Consider the following 20,477-nt stretch of genomic DNA (forward strand, 5'->3'; position numbering starts at 1 on the left):
CACTACAATAACCGTAGGTGGTTCTACAATTATTTTTAGGCCACTACAATTAATTCTGGGTTACTACAATTGATGAAACAGTTTGGACCAGTTTTGGCGCATTTTTTCTCCCTACAAAAACAAAACACTCCTGTTGTCAAATAAGTTGTTGAAAATATCAAGAATCGGACGATTGATTTGAGTTCTACATTTTTTCTACAATTTTATGGACTCTAGAAACAATAGAAAAAAGATTTAGTTTGTGGAAAGTTCGATTTGGGGCCAAGATTTGAGTATTACCGATTTTGGACCAATTTTCATGACTCGTCCCGATATCGAACGAACGGGCAGACATATTTGAAAACAGACAATTGATTTAAATTCTACAATTTATCTACAATTTTTTGAAACCATTCTCCATTCGAAAAAACATTTGATTCATGGAAAATTCGTTTTTTGGCCAAGATTTGAGTATCCCCATTTTGGAGCGGTTTTTCGATAGCCGATTACTCAAAAAAATTGTTCCTACATAAAAAAAGTAAAAACACTACATTAAACTACATAAAATCTACAATTGAAATCGCCCTACCCGAAGACATTTCGGCAAATTTGCCAAGATTGAATATTCATCTAATCCACAGCCGTGCACGTAATGAAGAAACCAACATTTCGCTGGAATATTTGCAACTTCTTCACGAGCTGCATGAAGACATTTTCATTAATCAACAGCATACTCTGCCTGCACCAGTGTTCGTTTTAGATGCCGATTTACCATCAATTGAAGTAATCGAACAACTTCATTCCCAGTCAGCCGACTAATTTGGGACATTTTGACTAAGTTTGATTTGTGATTAAAGTTAACTGCAGTTGCTTATTTTGTTCGAGACAATCACTTTTAGTCAGTCAAAATGTCCCAAATTAATCGATTGACTAGACAGTCAAAAATTTTCCACACGGGGACAATTTTCCATTCGAGCAATTAATTCCTAGCGGTAGATATAGATTGGACTTTAATTTCACAGAAGCGAACAAAGAAAATGTATTGTTCATGGCCAAATTATGTTTGGCGGTTTCTGATCATCGTATCGAACAATATTGAAAGTAGTTTTCAAATAAAGATGTAGATGCATTAATCGGAGAAAAAAATTGGCTGGATATCGTATTGTAATGTCATATTTTGTTTGAAATTGTTTTCGTTCTCTTAATTTTTGTAGTCATCACAAGAGGAGGCATTACAAAATCCTAAAATGCCTCCAGAATTCAGTTTTTGATGGGTGTCATCAATCTGGTGCCATGAATCGAAATGAGTTTGTTCCATTAAATTGGCTACTAAGCTGCTGTTTGGATCGTTTGTGATGTCTTGGCTGAACATTTCGTCTGGTGATGATAATGACTTGAATGGAGTATCACCTTCCACCGATGGATTGCTAAGAATTGAACGCAATAGAATATAACGAATTCGATAAGAATACAAAAAGGAATAACAATGAAAATAAAATCTCTTCACACTCACCCAGTTCGAGCAAAATTAGTGATTATATTGACCATGCGCTTGATCGTCCTATAATTCACATTTGAATCGTCTCTGACTTTTAATGCATTTTCGTATACTTTTCGACTATCCAACGCACCACAACTGAAATTTACAAGAGAAAACAAATGATCAAGATAGGTGCACTCGAATGTAATACAAAAGTGATGACAGCGGTTATTGGATTTTCAATACCGGAATATAAAACAAACATCCTCCCCATGAGCTGCTCCATCTTTATTCAAGTGAAACAGGTTCTTGAACATACTGATGTCGGCATTTACGCAAAATCTAGTAAAAATACGTTATAAAGAAGCAATAAAAAGAATGATTTTGAATACATATTGGCATTCACACCTCTGTAAGAACGTATTTTTGGGTGTTCCCTTGTTATTTGCTATCACTTGATATCGGGCAGCTTTGAGAATACCATAGTCGAAGTTTGAATCTGAGAGTAAACCAATATTTCCACGTTTAATTGTATCAATATTGGTTGTGCCATTGAAATAGGCATCTTTCAAAACATCAATCGCATGCTTATATTCCTGAACAGAGTAAGAATGAGAGTCTTTACTAATGAATATCTGTTGATACGTTCAATTTTTATGAACTAAAAAAATATGGTGAGACATTTCTCGTTAGTCGAATCAATTGGAATTACCTCTGGAAAAGTATCTTTATCAAATCCCCGGAATGGCAGCAACATCTTTGAATCTTTCCAGTCTCCACTAAGAATCGGTTCATTGCTTGTAGTTAAATCTGGATTGAAAGTTATATATTCCTAATTGAACCAAAGAAAATAATATTTCCAGTTGAACAATGTGCGCAATTCGATTCCTCTAATCTTCATTTATTTTAAATACCTGAGAAGTAAAACTGAACATGACATCCATGACGGGTGCCTTATCCGACTTGTAAATTTCTTTAGGCTTTTTAGTTATGAATGCTCCTTTGGTTTCAGGACTTTCGATCGTTGGAACCCATGCTGCTTCAATTAAAATTTGTCCCAAATCATTGGTTGTTTGTATTTTAGCAAGTTCCATACTGTCTGCCGTCTTCAAATACTCGACCAACTGCTGTTTGTCTCGAATCTTCGAAAATTTTTGCATTCTCTCCAAGTGATTCGGTTCATATAATGCATAATAGTTCAAGGAAGAGCTACTGAGTGCAAACGCCCGGTTGAAATATTTTCGTGACTCTTCATTGAGCATTTGATAATTGACGGAAGCACCACCTATTAGAACACAAATCATGAACATGATGTTAATATCACCACTTTGCTGCGAAATTTATAGCTTTTTCGAAACACAACCCTTACCTGCACTCTCTCCAAACAGCAAAACCTCGTCCTTATTCCCCGAGAAATGTTCAATATTCTCATAAATCCATTTCAAAGCCAATTGCTGATCTTTCAAACCCATGTTGCCGGTGTATTCACCAAAGCCAAGATTCATAAAGCCAAAAATGCCCACGCGATAATTGAATGTGACCAAAATATTGTCAGCATCGATGAGGAAGTCTGGCCCGTAAAGAAAATCGGTCGATGTTCCCTCGGTAAAAGCACCACCGTGAATATATGCCAGAACAGTCTTCTTCTCTACACCACCAGCTTTCGAAGGAAGCAAACACAAGCATTTAATAAAACACTCAATTTTAAAAGCATTAAATATCGAAAAATTCTGAAAAAATGTAATAAAACTCACCTGGAACATAAATGTTAACGAAGAGACAATTTTCGCTTGTGTTTACCGATTTTGGCAAGAAATTCGTTGATGTGATGCATGCATTTCCGAAGTTTTGCACCTTCAGCGGTTCAATCCATTGTCGCACGAGTGGTTGAGGTAGCTTCAATTTTCAATCGATTGAATTGAGTTTCTTTTAAAAATTTTATTTTCACATTTATTTGCTCGCTTCCATTGCTTACCTTGAATCTCCGGTCAATCGTTTCGCCAGTATAAGGGTCGTTTCCAGTTATTGGAACTTCGGCATATGGAACTGCTCGAAACGAATAATATTTCTTGCCAAAGAAGCTTGTTTGTTCTATGCCTTCGACAGGTCCATTGTTCGTTTGTTTTACGGTAGGCGGATCACAGTGTACAGTCAATATAAGCAATAATAAAATTGGCATTAATTTACATAACAGTTCAAACATTTTGAGCTCGCATATCTGAATTCACGACGGGAAAAACAATAAATTAAATTAATTTGACGTACAATACGAAATCGAAGTAGCAAAAATTATTAAAATTTATTGGTCTCTGCAAAAATACGATCTTAATACTTTAGTCGATTACTTCACGCTGCTTTGAACTATACTATCAACAATTGTATCATACAACTGAACGATTGGTGAGCGTAGTTGCAAGGTCAACCACATTCTGTACTTATAGCTAGTAAGAATGATACAATTCACATTGTATTTGCAATTCTTTAGCACATATGTTCGCTTACGAAGAAAAAAACTTTAAATAGAACTTATTAAATTGTTGATGAAACAGCCGATGGAATGGTTCGAAGATTAATAATTTAATAAAACCATCGAATAATTGTTGTCATAAATTACATATTGGGCTTTAAATTATATTGCCTTTGAATTTCACACACACAATGTGTCGAATTTCCAAGGCGCAGTATCTACGGTATTTGTTTTTTTTTAACTGGACACAGCCAAGATTCAATGTCTATGGTAATCGATGTTTTTCAATCAAATTTAGACCAGATTTTTTATACTTTTGTCTTTTTTAAACGTGTTATTTGAGATCAAACAACAATTTCATTAAGAACAGATTATACATGATTTTTACAAATCAAGCTTTAAATCGTGCATTTGTATACACTTTCTTAATTAAAACATTTAGAAAATGGTAGTTGATGGCGTTTAAGTTTCTGATGTCTATTTAAATAATTATTACCGATATGCAAACGTTCGACTGAAATATTCAAGTGTTACTAAATTTTACTAATGAATTCATCAATGGCGATAAGTTGGCAACACAATGACGAGATCAAATCATCAGAGCATTAAATTGTTTCATAAAAGAAACAAAAGTTCACCGGTGTGTCGAATAATTGAGAGCGTCACAGCAAAACAATAATGATGATTAAAGTCGCCAATTGGTTCAACCACATTTTGGTCATAAAAGGTGTGCCTCGAGCAGATTGACATTCCGAAAATATACATTCGAAATTCAGATAAAGAAATATCGCAACACATTACGGAGAAATAGGTTGAATCAGTCAACATTGAATGGCAATAAAAATACAGTATTGAGTGGACGTGCAACTCTTGATTCATTCTACGGCTATCTATATTATTTTCCCATCGGGCATTCAACTCAAAACAAACACAAAATATGAGATTCGTTTGAGAATGTCGTATCATCAACAGAATTATGTCATCACGACCAACTAGTAAAGTTGGGATGCACCAGATAATGTTATCGGGTCAAAGTATCATCGTGAAATTTTATCAACACTACACCGTACACACATCAACTGTAGCTTATTTAGCGTCTTACATATCTCAGCGCCTCATTTAATGTTAACATTTTCAAAATCAACTCACATATATGTGATTGGATAGCACTGATAATAAATTGAATATTATCAACAATGGATTAGTTTTGAAGTATTGAAACTTTAAATAAAAAGCAAAAAAAAACGAGAAGAACAGTCATTTCAGTTTTAACTTGTATTGAAATTTGGGAGAGATGGGACATCATTTTTTTCATTCTCATCTTCGCTGAAATTGATATCGAATTGGATTGAAACACTTATTCACGAGCTAGTTGAGTAATGCAAAATTTGCATTGTATCTAATTCACTCAAACGATTCTTTTCTCTTTCAATGAATATCTGGTATTCTTACACATCTACACTGGTGAATATGAACTTGTTCACTACTTTTGATTGATAAGTCTTGTAGCGTATCAACTGGTTGTTCCGAGTGCTGAATACCAACTGAACTTGAATTGAGAATACTTACACATTTAAGCGGTTTAACCACTGCGGTTAACAGATATTATGACTGCCGAAACGTGTTCGAATAGAATTTATCATACGAGAAGTGTAAATTGTGTTTGTTGTTGAAAAGTTACCATCTTCAAGTCTTACAACAATACTTTGTTGTAAAAATTAGCCACCCGATCGAATAAAATAACTGATTTGAATTGTTCTGGGTGAACTTTACCAAGCAGAGCCAGTTTACACACCAGATGCAATTGCTTTTCGCTGTTTTTTCCCGAAATTGTATGCCTAATATTTTGCTTGTGAATTCATCTCCAGAATTTGATCCAGATGTCTCCTGTACTGTATAACCGATGAAACCATTGTCTTTGCTCATTTGATCTAAAAGATCGTAGATTTACTTTGGCAGTCTTTTTCACTCACTTTACACTTGCCGCTCGAATGGGCACAACGCTAATGAACAATTGATGAGCTTAAAAAACGAGATTTGCTTATAGCTATCCCTTTTCATTTGACATTTTTCCGCTCAACTTTTCTGTATTACATTTTCGCTCCAAACCATTCATACGGCGGCGTGCAAAGTAATCCTGTCACCTGGGGCAAATTTTCAAAATATCACCATTTACATTTTTAAGCAAAAGTTCTTTACCAAAATTACTGCATAACGGCAGTGACTTTTTTTGGTGTTGTCCAAGAAAAGGAACTGTAATGCTATTTATGTCACTACCATACTCAAGACATATTAAGCGTTCGTAATCACAAGAATCTTCAAGCCATGGAAACATAAGTATGAAAATGAAAACATAATAGTAACGCGAGCGAAGTGAGCGGAATTCTTTTGTAGTTTTCTATTCTTGAATACTATTTTTCAATTTGGCATATTGAATATATTTCTTTTCCGATTTCATTTATATAGGGTTTAAAAGCGCGTTATTTTTTTCAGTGTTTCCTAAAAACGTTTTTTTACAGAGCCGTTATATAACGCCCAAAAATCGTTTTTTTCGTTTTTTATCGGGTATTTTGGACTGTTAAAAAAAACACTACAGAAAAATAACGTTTTTATAACACCGTTTGCGGTATTTGTCGAAACGTTTGTAAACCCTACGCAAACATGAAACTTTTTTTAGTTATTTATGATTCAAATTGAAGAAGAGCGCCGAAATGCCCGAGCACCAAAACAAAGGGTTAGACACGAATGCATACTCGACAAACACTCACCGATACTACAATCTACTCAGTGCTATTCGGTGCCATTTGGTTCAGTGTAATGTGTATACTGTCGAAGAACTGTCAACGTCTACTGAGTGTTTTGAGTAGTTTCGAGTTTATTTTAAATAACTTGAAAAAAAAACATATGGCGGTCGAGCGCCTTTGGCGCTGATAATATCTCCCAAAAATTGTTGACCCAACAAATTTGCGAATTTTTCGCCCCTCTCGAAATGTCGCCCTAGGCATTTGCCTCATTTGCTTCGTACTTTGCACGCCGCCGCATTCTTATAATATAAGAATTATTAATTTACTTTAATTGCCCCACCTTCATACTTGAATAATTACTTATTTCAAGTAACTTGAGTTAAACAATCATCAATTGGTTTTGAAATAATCATTGAGGTGGACATTGTCAGTGTTACATTGTAGAATAACCGTGATCAAATTTTTTTGTATGAACGTTTTCAATGTTTATGGGAAAGCAACCGATTTTCGTTTCTAACGTGAGCACACAGAGGGCCCTGGCGCTAGTAAAAGAAATCATATGTGAGAACACATGTGAACGTGAAAAACTTCACAACATGTGAATGTGAGCATCAAATCTGTCAGTAGTATAAGCCGCATTGTGTTTGATGATTAACAAGCAACAATTTCGTATATAAACAATAAAAAAGCTTGATTGACTTGAATTTCAGCGAACGAAACGTGCGTTTACAAATTTTATTTGAATCTCGATTTTAATACAAAAGTTCGTCATTTAAAAAGTATAATACAAAAAATAAATGTTTTGAAAAATTCGTTGTGTCGATAGTATCGACTCGATACATGCGTCGTCATAATTAAATCGAATCAAAGACATCAAAATATGAATAAAAAACGACGATACAAAGCAGAATATGCAAAAAGTAATAGAGGAACATGCAAAGACAAAAATTGTTCAGGAAAAATTGAAAAGGGTGAACTGCGTTTAGCACGAGTTCTAAAGGTTTGTATTTTATTGGAGATGTCATGTCATATTGACGATAAATAGTGATTTTTTTTTCATTTCCGCAGTCATATCATTTTGACGGCGATGAATATTGATGGCATCACACAGAATGTTTCTTCAAAACATACAACCCTGAGTCGGAATTCGCTATTGATGGATTTGCTAGGCTTCGATATGGGGATCAAGAAACATTGCGACATTATATGGGTAAATATTATATTTGGTTTGCGCACTACTCAATAATGATTCAAAATGATTCTTTTTTGATTTAAAGAAAATAATCGAAAGCGGAAACATGATGCAGATTCCGGGGATGAAACCGATGATCGCCCCGAATTGTCAACAAAAAAGATTAAACAAGACCCAGAGACAATTAGACAAGACGGATTGACTAAACAGCAAAGTGCTGAGTTCCATGAGCTGCGAACGAAAATAGAAAATAATCTCGATAAATTTTGGCAAATTAAAATCTTGGAGGACGATGATCAGGAAATTCCAAGCGATACAAGCCAGGTAAATTTTTCACACACTTCATTTCTTTTCAAATAATCTAACTGTTTTTTCAAAGATGTTCGATCATGTTACCGACATCATTTACTTTGGAGCAATTGAGCGTTGTCAACGAAAGAGCTGTCGGAATGGAAAATTTGAATTTGACGGCAATTCAACATATCGTTGTAGAGGGTACATATCCGAGTTTGGAAAGTGTTACAACACAATGACCGAACCACCAAGACGGGCCGGGTCGAATACGCGAAGAAATCCGAAGCGATGAGAACTGTGCATTTCTAAATGTGGAATTCAAAGTGCATCATCGGGTATTGAAAATACCAACTCCATTCAAAGGAGTTGATACCAAATCATTATACAAAACTGAAACGAGCAACTTCAAATTTTTCGGTCGCTTTCGTTCGACTACAATCAAAGGTATGTATTGAAATTATAATAATGGTTCAGTCTAGGGGCTAGGAACAAGTTGTGTCATTCGTATGTATTCACATATATTCATGCGTTCGTGGCTTTGTTATTGTTGTTGTAAACTCACTGCGCTGTGAATATCTCGTATACACAATCACAAGAATTCATGAATATTGTACGAATTCGTCTCAAGCGCTTGTGTTCCTACCCCCTAGGGTTCAGTTTGTATCACTTGTTTGTTCAATTTTATTCTCCATTAAGATGGAACGTCCGTAGACTCGCAATCAAATATGGAACACATTGCTCATGTGTATGTTGCAAATGAGTTGATATACTCCGCTGTTCTGGTGAAAATCGATTTGAGTGCTGATGTTGATAAGAATTCCCAATACAGGATTCAGTTATTGGAATCAGACGATGAAAATCCACGAAAGTAAATCAACACATTTGAGTAGCGTTTGAAGTAGTTGAAAATAATTTTAAAAAATATGTTTCCTTCGCCTCTACAGATATTGGATATTTCGTTCGTGGGGTCGCACCGGCACAATAATTGGTAAAACTTCTACTTCCGACTATTACGATGTGAAAGAAGCAATCGAACAGTTTCACAAGATCTACAAAGAGAAAACCAACAATGAATTCACTGCGACGCATTTCATCAAGTATCCCGGAAAGTACCATCGATTGACGACATCGGACGAAGCGGTTAAAAAGGCTGAATTGACCCAAAGCAATAATTTATCAAAGCCGGTTGAAGATCTGTTGAAACTGTTGGTCGATGAGGATATGATGAACAATCTAATGATTGTTTTTCGATTGGATACGACCAAAACACCACTGGCTAAAATTGGTCAAATAGAAATTCGTCAAGCGAATTTTGTGTTGAAGGCAATCAAAGGGAAAATCATTCAGCGTGAATCACAAGAACAACTTGTAGAAGCGTCAAATCGATTTTATTCGCTGATTCCGCACAGTGTGACCGCTGATGATGTGATCGATGGCAAAGAGAAACTTAAAGAAAAGGCAGAGATGTTGAAGAGCCTTAAGGATTTGCAATTCACATATAAATTACTACACAAAGAGACTGGAGAAAAGGCTGAGAACATTCTAGATGATTTTTATAATGATTTAAACGTAGACATCGAATCTCTTGATAAAGACTCTTATGAATTTGACATAATTACGACATATGCGAACGAAACTCAAATGACTTGTGATTTGGAAATTGTTGAAATTTTCAAAATTTCACGTTGTGATGAACAGTATTATGAACCCTACGAAAATCTGCCAAATAGAACACTTCTTTGGCACGGTAGCCGTATCATAAATGTTGCCAGCATTTTATCTCAAGGCTTGAAGATCGCTCCACCAGAAGCGAGTGCCATTGGTTGTAGCTTCGGAAAAGGGCTTTATTTTGTAGATGTGTTCGAAAAGTCAGCAGGATACTGTTATGCGCATCAAACAAACAACATTGGATTGATGTTGCTGTGTGGGCAAATTTTCTACACAATCAAGCACATTTTTGGATGGGGTAATCGTACCATGGGGAAAACCAATTTAAGATGAAAATATCAAATCAATACTGAATTTTAATGAGTTTGTGATTTACAATGAAGCTCAAGTCAAAATTAAATACCTAATCAGACTTAAATTCAATTAGCCGGTATATACTTGTTGATATACACCGCTTTTCACTCATATAATTTTATACTGCGGGTCATAAAATTTAACTATATTTTTTTTCTATATTGTTTCTTATTGAATAAAAATTGAGCTATTTTATTTACATTTTTACAAAAGTTTATATTGATTTTTATTTGTTTTAAAGAAAAAATACATTTTTGAGTGTGCAAGACGGAAAAAAAATATTTTAAATGTCGAATTCTTCATTCTCTTTTACGACCGCAGCGCCGCCACTAAAGATATCAAAGCTTTGCCATTGTTGAATGTTTCAATTCTTCGCTTTGACGTCAAATCAAAGTGTAATTTTCGTAACAAATGGCGGGAAAACTATTAGACGAACACTTTGTCCTTTGTTTATTTTCTGTTTATTTGAAAGCAAATATGGTGACATTAAACTTTTAGTTGTATTTGTTAGTCATTTTTGGAACGTTTTCTAGAATATTCTGGAATTGGTGTGGTCAGCATTGGACGATACATTAGTATGAGTGCGTGTGTGTGAAGTAAGGGGAATTTCATTGTGTGCAGCATTTAAAAAGTGCATTGAGTGCAGGGCACTGAAGTTGATTCACCTGTAGATCACTTGTTGGAATTTTATTTTGAGTTTTCAAGCCATCAACCAAATAGCACGATGAAAAGGAAATTGTTATACAAAGCTGAATATACAAAAAGTAAAAATTCTATATGCAAAGGGTGCAAAATTGGAATAAAAAAAGATGTGTTACGTCTGGTGTATTTACAAAAGGTTATATTTGAATTGAAATATTTTATCGTCTGCATGTGCTTCGAGTGCATACATTGCAAGACATCACATGATTATTTTTGGGAATTTGGTTAGAATGAAAATTAGTTTTATTGTTTTACTTTTGATTGAAACAGTCACGTAAATTTGACGGCCGTGAACGAAAATGTTATCATCCATGCTGCTTCTTCAAAAAATATCGCCCTCGATCACAATTTAATATTGATGGATTTGCAAAACTGCGTCACAATGATCAAGAAGTGTTGGTAAAACTTATAGGTAAATCGTAAATTGACATTTTTTTCTGTTGCTTTCCTTGATTTTATTGGTTATTCATTTAGATTGCGCAAAAAAAAGTATCAAAAAGCGTGTGAAAAATTCCAATGTATCTGCTGTGTCCAGCGAACACAGTGATAATGGAGACCATGAACCGCCATCCAAAAAAATTAAGCCCAATTCGCAGGACAACAAGCTAGACACAGTGATCCGAAATCAAAATGAGGAATTTCATGATCTTCGTGAAAAAATAAAAGAGAATGTCGACAAAGACAGCCGAAAAAGTATTTTAAGATACAATGCACAGTCAGTACCCCGGGACAATGCACAAGTAAAATGAATTCATCAAGAAATAATTTCGTACAAATCACTAAAAGATTCCTTTTCCATAGCTTTTGGATCACGTTACGGATGTTCTTTTTTTCGGTGCAATCGTTCCTTGCAAAGTTAAGGAATGTAAAAATGGAAATTTTGAATTCGATGGAAATACCACTTATCGTTGCACTGGACAATTATCGGGATTTGGCGATTGTAATAACGAAATCAAAGAGCCAGAAAGGCGTCCCGTAAAAATCCCTCCTGAAATATCAGAAGCATACCCATTTTTACATAAAGAATTCAAAGCGGAAAGCCGCGCGATTAAGGATAACCCAAAATCTTCAAAGGCTAAACAAGCATTGACTCCGAAGCGAGCTTCACTGACGACTACCCGAAAGCCGAAGTTCAGAGAAATGGTGGTGAAAGGTATAAATTGATCCAATTCTTAATTCTTGACATGAGTTTTAATTAAAATGTTTCGATATTTGGCTTAGATGGAGCTATCGTCGATCCAGGCTCTCGCTTGCAAAATATTGCTCACGTTTACATCACAGATGAAAAACCCTATTCAGTAGCGCTGGACAAAGTTGAATTGAGCGTCCATAAAGATCAGAATTCTTATTATAAACTTCAATTGTTGGAGTCAGATGCAGATCCGAAAAAGCAAGCGAACTAAAGATTCAATTGATAAACTATTAAAAATGTAATATGTTCTGCTTTCTATTTTCAAGTAGATACTGGATTTATCGAGCATGGGGCCGGATAAACGAGAATATTGGAGACGATAAATGTGATGAATACAGTACATTGGATGAAGCTATCACCTGTTTCTGTAAATTATATCGAAAGAAAACTTGGAATAATTTCGGTACTAAATATTTCGAAAAGCGGGCTGGAATGTATTATCAACCAAGTTCGAGCAAACCGAACGAAAAAGTGTATAAAATAGTAGAAAGTACCACGTTGGATAGTTCAGTTCAAGATCTATTAAAACTGTTGATTAACGAAGATATGATGAGTGCTGTGATGGTGAAATTTTGCCTCGATATGAACAAAATGCCACTGGGTAAAGTGAAACGCGTACAAATTGTAAATGCCTTTAAAATATTACACGAAATTGAACGAAAAATAATGAATAACGAATCGCATGCGTCATTAGTAGAAGCATCAAACCGCTTCTACTCAATAATACCACATAAAGCGTGCAGTAAAGATGCATTGGTTACCAGAGACGATCTTGCGAACAAAGCAGAAATGCTCCAAGATCTCCAAGGAATTCAATTGTCATATGAATTTCTATACAAAACTGGAGAAAGTGGTAAAAATATTTTAGACGATTTTTATTTTAAACTAAATGCCATCATTGAGCCGCTCGATATCAATTCTGAACAATTCAAAATTATAAAAGGTTCGGTTGATAACACCAATTTGGACTATGATTTTGAAGTTGAAGAAATTTTCAAGGTTCAACGTAAAGGGGAGAATAAATGTAACATTTTCAACGGACTAACAAACCGGAAACTGCTTTGGCATGGTACTAAAATCACGAATGTCAATTTAATTCTTGCACATAGTCTAAAAATAGCACCTCCCGAAGCTATTGTTATCGGTTGTATGTTTGGCAAAGGACTTTATTTTTCAGATGTAGTGGGCAATTCTGCAAAGTACTGCTATGCTAGCCAGAGTAATAATACTGGCATAGTTTTACTGTGTGAAGTTGCACTCGGTGATTCAATGAAGTGTTTTGATCCCGAAAATATCGACGAACTTCCGTATGGTAAAAATTCGGTTCACGGTGTGGGAAAGTATTCCCTACAATCCAGTGAATTGATCGATGGTGCAATCTTTGCGTGTGGTGAGATAAAAAAGGATGATACCATTCAGTCTTGTGTCGATTACAATGAATTCGTGGTATACAACAATCAACAGGTAAAAATCAAATACCTCGTCAAACTTAGATTCAGTGATTCAGTGGGACGTTTCAAATAAAGTGACTAAAAAAACACGAACTCAACAAAACTGATCGTCAAAAAAAAAATTATTCAAAAGAAATATTTGTGAGTTTTCATTTTTTTAAATCATAAAAAAGTCAAATGGAGAATGAAAATACGTTTTTTAATACGAATAAATGTTTCTGTAATATCAATTCAAAGGATACACGATACATATATCATTTTAATATGTTTTTCTTAACAAATTGCTTCGTTTTACATTTTGACTTTCATTTTCGAAGTGAGCTGTTCGAATGCGTGTCGCAGCTGTTGATCACCGATGGGTTTCATGTAATTTTCGATTTTCATCAAAATTCTGCCGGGCACTTTGGCATCGATGAATTTCCGATTTTTCATGGCTAAATTCCATAGATTGAGCGTTAGAGTGAATGTCCGTTCAACGGCAATATTTGCATGCAGTGCCAATTTCAAAAACAAATCCAGTGCGTATTGGCACTGTGCTCTCAAATTGTTGCTGCTGCCGAGCAGTTTCAATTGGATCAAAATTGATTCGATAATTTGTGAGCACATCGTATGCACTTCATTGATAAATTTGGGATCGGACCCGTACAATTCGTCGTTTGATATTACATTTGGAATGTGATATGGATACTTTTCCCGTGCTGATGCCATCAAAACATCTAATATCAGTAAATATATTCTGGTAAGGCATCCACTTTCTGGTTCTAATGACAACTTCTCCACTACGTCGAGAAGTGTGCGCAATAAATACAGTACGCCTTGTTCGGGTGAATCCTGTAATTGGAGAAGAAAAAACCAAAAAACCTTTAATGAAACGACAACATTCATAACGAGTCAAAAATCCCTTACCGGTGTCACTAGGAGTGTCGAAAGCATAGTCGATATGAACGAAATCAGATAATTCTCAGTTGATTTTGGTTTGCCATCAATTTCACAGGTTCTGGGCAGCTCTTTGATAAGATTGATTGCGGTTTCGAAAAAAGAATCCGCTTGACCAATGCATAAATTCAACAATGCCACTTGACCCGACATCAAATACAAATCCATTCGCGATCGCACCGATGATATGCTTGGAATTGTAATGAAACAGTATGCAGCACACGATTTTACAAAAGCACCGGTTTTCCGCGTATGTTTGCCATTTACAATGCGACGCGTTTTATTGGCCAGCAAATTGACACACTGTACAAGGGTGACATAGACACCATCCAAATTAGGGAATGTAGCTCGAGCTTCTGCATAAAATGACAATTGAGCTTCAAAATCTCTGCCGAAACACATTGTTCGCACAAAATGACTTATCAATTGTGTTACTTGACGTTGTTCATCTTCGCTGGTCATTGCTCTGAAACCAAACAAGAGGAAAAAGGTAGAATCATTTGACTTTAGTTGAACAAAATAGTTTCGGAAAATATTCAACATCTTTTCAAGAAAAAAAAAAAGGTAAGTATTGATCGAAATTTAGCTTGTCTTACGTGATTCCGTCGTTGAGGTACTTTGCAATTTGCAGCAGTGAATTCATGACAACAACATCGCTAATGTTGGACTCTTGTTCATAAGGCGGCACTGGTACATTTGCTTTGTATGCGGTCAGTATTTCCTTGCACACATCCATTCGAACTGAATCTTTCTTGAACAAATCGATGAAGAGCAAAAAGTTGTCCGATGTCATTAGAGCTTCCAAATCCTTGATATTTTCAATGATGCTGTTGCAAATTGACTGCAATTCGGGATAGTGCTTTTCAAATGCCCGATTTTGGTTCATTCGCACAATGACTTCGCTCAAAATAGTGTCGATTTCCTTTACCTACACCAATTGTCGAAAGAAATTCGATTTTTATCTTGAAAATTTTCAAATCAAATATGTGAACTCTCGTTAGATAGTACTGTGTTTCTGTTCACAATTCAGACTATGTTATTTTTTCACTCACCCCAAAGTTAGCGCTAGCAAATTCGGCCCATGGCTCAATGCAATGGATAAACTCCGATGCTTGAGTTAATGTGGTGATTGTTTTCCACGCTCCATTAAGCACAGACAAATGTTGATCTTCCGGAGGGGACTGTTTGCACAGGCTCAAGCCAAGCAAGCGAAACAATTGCCCTCTTGTCACACCGTCATGATTGCTATTCGACAATATATGAACGAACTTGTTGGCACGCACGGCGATAAAGTGCGGTTTGTATGATGATAATAGCGACTGTAGCAAAAGACCACTGAAAGAGAACAATATGGTTAGAACAAAGAAAAGTCAATAAAAATGAATTGCTATGGCAATCTACACTGAGTACACTCACTTGTTCTTCTTATCTTGACACTTTGTGAGAAAATCATCCAAGACGGCATCCGTCGATTGTACCACAAGACAGTGCATAATCCAATCCAAAGCCGGTGAATATAGATTTAGATAATCACCCAAAGTAATACGCTGATGTGCCAAATCGGTTCGCAGTCCACCGAGAAGAATCTACAATTGAACATACACATTAAATTGTGTCCAAATTGGGTGTGATATTGACTATCGTACTACCGTATGATAAACGAATAGGAAATCATTCAGATTTTCTTCCAAGTATTTTGTATGTTTTGTGACAGTTGGCCCAACACGGCACAAATAGCAACGAACATAGGCAGCAATTAACGGATCACCAATACCACGAATCATATGGCACAGCCGAAGCAATGTCTGATCGAATTCATTTTGCGACAAAAAACTCATTGATTTTATCAAGGCAATTTCCAAATATAATCGCGGGAGTAGCTCGCGAATCGACGCAATTTTGTAAAACCAATTTAGGCATGTCTCTTTTACATCACCTGATACCATTTCACATGTAAAGTTTTCGGGGAGTGGTTTGGCAACATTGGTACCTGGCCTGTCCAAAGAGAAAAAAAAAAAACCATGGTGAATAAAATACCGAGCATTATTTTGTAAAAGAAAGAAACTGAATGAAAGCAATTCGCCATGATTGATTGAAAACTCACTCAAAATAATCCGCTTTCGTCCGCAAACGCTCAAATACCAATTTGCCAAAATTGTCCAGGATATCTGTGATCAACACAAATTGGCTGGGATAAAAGGAAATGACCGATGTATCGGCTAATACTTTTGTGCACTGGATGGCAATTTTCAATGCCTTTACCCGCTGGTCCGTTTTCCATGCTTGAATCAGTTCCTGATTCAATTGTTCAATACGAAATTGATACTCTTGCTGTGTCAAATCATTCACGCGTCGAACTGAACCATCTTCAAAATCATCTAATTGCTCCAGACGATTCTTTACTTTCTCCGAAAATGTGATTTGTGTCTTCACTAATTCGCCGCCATGCAAAAAACTCGAAACAATCGTCAACTTTTCGGCCGTTGTGTATTTCAATAAGATTGTTACTCGGCGAGAATTCCAATGATTTTCAAGCGGACTTTCGACCACCTCATGCTTTTCTTTGCTTTTGTTCGCCGTCGTCGTTCCCTGTGGTTAATAACGATTACGAATAATCAATTGATATTTATGGTTGTCTGGGATGCTGAGCGGTATCACACTTACATATTCATTGGCTAGTTTTGTCAGTGGGTCGACTTCGAATGAGTCAATTTTGGCAAAATGACTTAATGGATCCGAACCATCCAAACTCAATGGGTCTAATGAAACAACTGACGATGTTCGACTGCTGATTTGACTGCTTTGTTTTCGCAAGCCACGCGTTTCAACCGTCTGAAATCCATAAAATTCAACATTAAATACGCATCAAATATCATTTCGTCTTCCTTATCTTTCACAAACCGTGGGTGCCGTAGCTTTTAGCGGATGGTCAAATACTTCTTTACATGCTACATGTCGCTTAATATTTCTCTTTTCAATTGCATTGCTGAGCCTTTGAATGAAAGAATCAAAATTAACACGTGAAGTTATTTCGAAAATTATTAATCTACACGAAATTTACCAATCGTATGACATTTTTTGTGCTTCCAATCCAGTTTATCAATTGTTAATTGTAATCAAACAACACGACTGACAGTTGTGACGTCTGGCAGAAATTGAATTGTTGTGGCAGTATGAACTGTCAAATACTGGCTAAGCAGTTATCGTATCGCTAAATAGAGGACTCTGTATGTGTGAGTCGTTGCATTCGGATGGGAGTTGAGAGGATTTTGTAGCTAGAGATTGATGGTGACGATAAAAATGAAAGAGATTGATTTGTAACAAACTATTTATTATTTGGAAAACAAAGTTCATCAGTGTTTTCATTTAAAAAAATAAATAACAATAGTCTTTGTCATGGTTAACAACAATGAAACTGGCACAAATAATTGAACCAATTAATAAAAACTAACAATTGTCAATTTGACATTTGGTTCGGATAACAACAATGGCCGAAACGGCTTGTTCCTCTTCTGAAGGATTAATTTAATCCCAACCGTTCCATCCAGCAGATCCACCTGATGAAAAGCCACCATTCCAGCCGGCACCACCTGATGAGAAACCACCATCCCATCCACCATTACCGCCTGAATATCCATGTGATTCTTCTTGGATGACCTTTACAACTTGTGGTGCTGGAGCAGCATAACCACCATGACCACCATGTCCATGTCCATGTGATTCTTCGTGGATAATGATTGGGGCTGGAGCTGGAGCAGCATAACCACCACCGTGTCCGTGTCCATGTGATTCTTCGTGGATAATGATTGGGGCTGGAGCTGGAGCAGCGTGTGCGTGACCATGGTCATGTGATTCGATGTGAACGACTTGTGGTGCCGGAGCGGCATAACCACCGTGTCCGTGTCCATGATCCTCTTGGATGACCTTTACAATTTGTGGACCAGCGGCTCCGTGGCTTTCATGATGATGATGATGGTCATGAGAGACGTGGAATTGCTGGGGACCTGAGTATCCTATAAGAATTGTATTGAATTAATTTAATAAATTTCGAAAATTATATTGTGAAGTTAACGTAAAGGCAAATTCATACCGTGACCACCTCCGTGTCCACCCAATCCTTCTGGTACAATCAAGTTAATCGTTGGAGCAGCTTGACCATGACCACCATGGCCGCCTGAGTAACCGCCTCCGTGCCCTCCGTGTCCTCCTTCATTGATGTGGATGATTTTCACGATTTTCGTGGCACCGCCTGAACCGCTGCCACTGCTGCCACCGCCGCCACCGCCGAAAAGGGCACCAAAGGTAGCGTTGACGGAAGCCAAGTAGGCGACAAATATTACACAGACGAAGACCTATCGAAATGAACACCGAACAAGGGAACAGAAATTGTATTACTCTTTCAATTTACTATGACTCGCACACTTCACTAATGAAAAACAACTTGATCACGGATTGAAACGAATGCGAAAATAAAATAAAGTATTTCACTTGGTATAAGCTTCTTTTACCTTCATGGTTGGTAGCTCAAAGTTTAATTTTTGATATGAGTTAACTTGTTGAAAGCTGAAGATTGACTGATGCTTTGATCCAGTTCACCCGAGACTTTTATACAAAATCCGCTGGCTCACGAACGTTATGCGAACCAAATGAAAGTAACACACGTATCAATGATTTCGGTGGTTTTTATTTGGCGATTATGAATTATGCTTTGCTATTATGCTTCGTTCGCATCGCGGTGTCGTTTCAACGCACGCTTAACCTGTTATGCATTAGAGTTTCAGCTCTCATGCACATGAATGAAGCGAAAAGAAAGAAGCAAAAGGTGGAAAACCAAAAAAAAAACGAACGGAGATAGTAACGGATTCGGATTTTTTGGCCAAAATTATTCATGAAAGCAAAGAAAATGAATCGACTCGCGAGCAACATTTTTTTTGGTAATTTTTCAAGCCCAAAAAAAAACAAATGTCCAGTTATAATTTAGTTGCAAATATGCACAAGCATTTGAAGAAAAGGAAAGTGATCATTTGAAAACTACAATGTAGCGAAATGCAATTTGCAAATCAAAAGAAATAGCGCATAACTGAACGATAAACGAATTTCTGCCAATGCGAATTTATATATATCACGGCAGCCAACAGCTAGTGGCTTTCTTTCGAAAGAAATATGCTAATATTCGTTTAAGATGATTGCTGTCATCATTATGAATTTGCATATGTTTGCTGGCGAGAAGACAAACGGTCTGCTTTTGGTTAATTGTACCATCGTAACCCGTCCCATGTTGTTGTTGCTGCTGCTGCTTTTGCCTATCACTTCGATAGCAGTCGGTATTGTTTTCGTAACAGCCTTTATGGATCGAAACGAAATTAATTGTGTGAACTACAAGAAACATATCTACAAAATTTGAATAAATTTATGTAAAATGCGACATTCATTTCGCATTCCGATTTCATCCTTACGTATTCAAAGACCGATAGATGCCAAAAGATGTAAATAAGATTTCTCAAAGAAAATTCAATGAGTGACACGTGCATAGGCGCAAAATGTGAAATGTAAACAAGTCAAGGAATTATGGATTTGTTTTTTATGTCACACGGTTTCAGTTGTGAAAATCAATTTTAAGATGTGTCAGATATTCATTCAAAACGCTCAGTTTCATCGGACGAGATGAAAAAAACACACATATCCCAAGTAAAAGTTACGGAAGTGTGTCACAGCACAAAAAAGTGGCTTATCCATTAGTTGGACTCGTGAGTACGACAGCTACGTAAAACTGCTGGTGAAACCGAAATTAATTTTTAAAAAAACCTCACAACTCATAAACAGGGTAATGAACTTGAATTTTTAGTTGAACATTTGACAGTACGAGCGGTTGGCAGTCCGTTTACTTTCCAAAATTGGATAATAATCCGTTGGAACGGGGCGAACACTCTCTGTCAAAGTATTATAAAATCGTTCGCCATAAATGATCGGTATCGAATCGAATTGAATCGATCGACGTAGTGACGGTCCTATGCTCCA

The 20,477-nt window shown here is 36.3% G+C and overlaps 5 protein-coding genes across 7 annotated transcripts; 2 read left to right on the forward strand and 3 right to left on the reverse strand.

Annotated features, from left to right (window-relative positions):
• Positions 1-942: 942 nt before the first annotated feature.
• On the reverse strand, positions 943-5,457 carry LOC129569920 (esterase B1-like). Of its 2 annotated transcripts, none has more exons than XM_055449181.1 (10): positions 5,414-5,457; positions 3,435-3,677; positions 3,214-3,355; positions 2,829-3,119; positions 2,374-2,744; positions 2,172-2,291; positions 1,868-2,055; positions 1,706-1,801; positions 1,493-1,615; positions 943-1,406 (listed from the first exon to the last, which is right to left on the reverse strand). In XM_055449181.1, exons 2-10 carry the CDS (start codon positions 3,660-3,662, stop codon positions 1,181-1,183), a joined length of 1,785 nt encoding a protein of 594 aa, XP_055305156.1. In that variant the 5' UTR covers positions 3,663-3,677; positions 5,414-5,457; the 3' UTR covers positions 943-1,180. The 2 variants fall into 2 exon arrangements, with proteins under 2 accessions (XP_055305156.1, XP_055305147.1); XM_055449172.1 differs by having other exon boundaries at positions 5,379-5,454.
• A 1,508-nt stretch (positions 5,458-6,965) lies between these two features.
• LOC129569934 (poly [ADP-ribose] polymerase 1-like) lies at positions 6,966-10,390 on the forward strand. The gene is made up of 6 exons (XM_055449195.1): positions 6,966-7,670; positions 7,739-7,880; positions 7,948-8,186; positions 8,242-8,600; positions 8,853-9,024; positions 9,101-10,390. Exons 5-6 carry the CDS (start codon positions 8,882-8,884, stop codon positions 10,155-10,157), a joined length of 1,200 nt encoding a protein of 399 aa, XP_055305170.1. The 5' UTR covers positions 6,966-7,670; positions 7,739-7,880; positions 7,948-8,186; positions 8,242-8,600; positions 8,853-8,881; the 3' UTR covers positions 10,158-10,390.
• Positions 10,391-10,784: 394 nt separating this feature from the next.
• On the forward strand, positions 10,785-13,753 carry LOC129569950 (poly [ADP-ribose] polymerase 1-like). Its single transcript, XM_055449230.1, has 6 exons — positions 10,785-11,016; positions 11,151-11,292; positions 11,355-11,620; positions 11,682-12,033; positions 12,102-12,270; positions 12,342-13,753. The coding sequence occupies exons 1-6, from the start codon at positions 10,903-10,905 to the stop codon at positions 13,594-13,596; spliced, it is 2,298 nt and encodes a 765-aa protein (XP_055305205.1). The 5' UTR covers positions 10,785-10,902; the 3' UTR covers positions 13,597-13,753.
• Positions 13,745-17,638, reverse strand: LOC129569941 (VPS35 endosomal protein sorting factor-like). Of its 2 annotated transcripts, none has more exons than XM_055449217.1 (10): positions 17,521-17,638; positions 17,361-17,451; positions 17,124-17,291; positions 16,564-17,048; positions 16,109-16,454; positions 15,876-16,045; positions 15,512-15,794; positions 15,056-15,387; positions 14,430-14,925; positions 13,745-14,354 (listed from the first exon to the last, which is right to left on the reverse strand). In XM_055449217.1, exons 1-10 carry the CDS (start codon positions 17,532-17,534, stop codon positions 13,815-13,817), a joined length of 2,925 nt encoding a protein of 974 aa, XP_055305192.1. In that variant the 5' UTR covers positions 17,535-17,638; the 3' UTR covers positions 13,745-13,814. The 2 variants fall into 2 exon arrangements, with proteins under 2 accessions (XP_055305192.1, XP_055305182.1); XM_055449207.1 differs by having other exon boundaries at positions 16,106-16,454.
• Positions 17,639-17,779: 141 nt separating this feature from the next.
• On the reverse strand, positions 17,780-19,821 carry LOC129569955 (protein doublesex-like). The gene is made up of 3 exons (XM_055449244.1): positions 18,968-19,821; positions 18,550-18,811; positions 17,780-18,472 (listed from the first exon to the last, which is right to left on the reverse strand). The coding sequence occupies exons 1-3, from the start codon at positions 18,971-18,973 to the stop codon at positions 17,985-17,987; spliced, it is 756 nt and encodes a 251-aa protein (XP_055305219.1). The 5' UTR covers positions 18,974-19,821; the 3' UTR covers positions 17,780-17,984.
• Positions 19,822-20,477: the final 656 nt, after the last annotated feature.

The sequence above is a fragment of the Sitodiplosis mosellana genome, unplaced genomic scaffold (assembly GCF_009176505.1).
Source record: "Sitodiplosis mosellana isolate CC-2019 unplaced genomic scaffold, AAFC_SMos_1.0 Smas_scaffold_1, whole genome shotgun sequence".
NCBI lineage: Eukaryota > Metazoa > Arthropoda > Insecta > Diptera > Cecidomyiidae > Sitodiplosis > Sitodiplosis mosellana.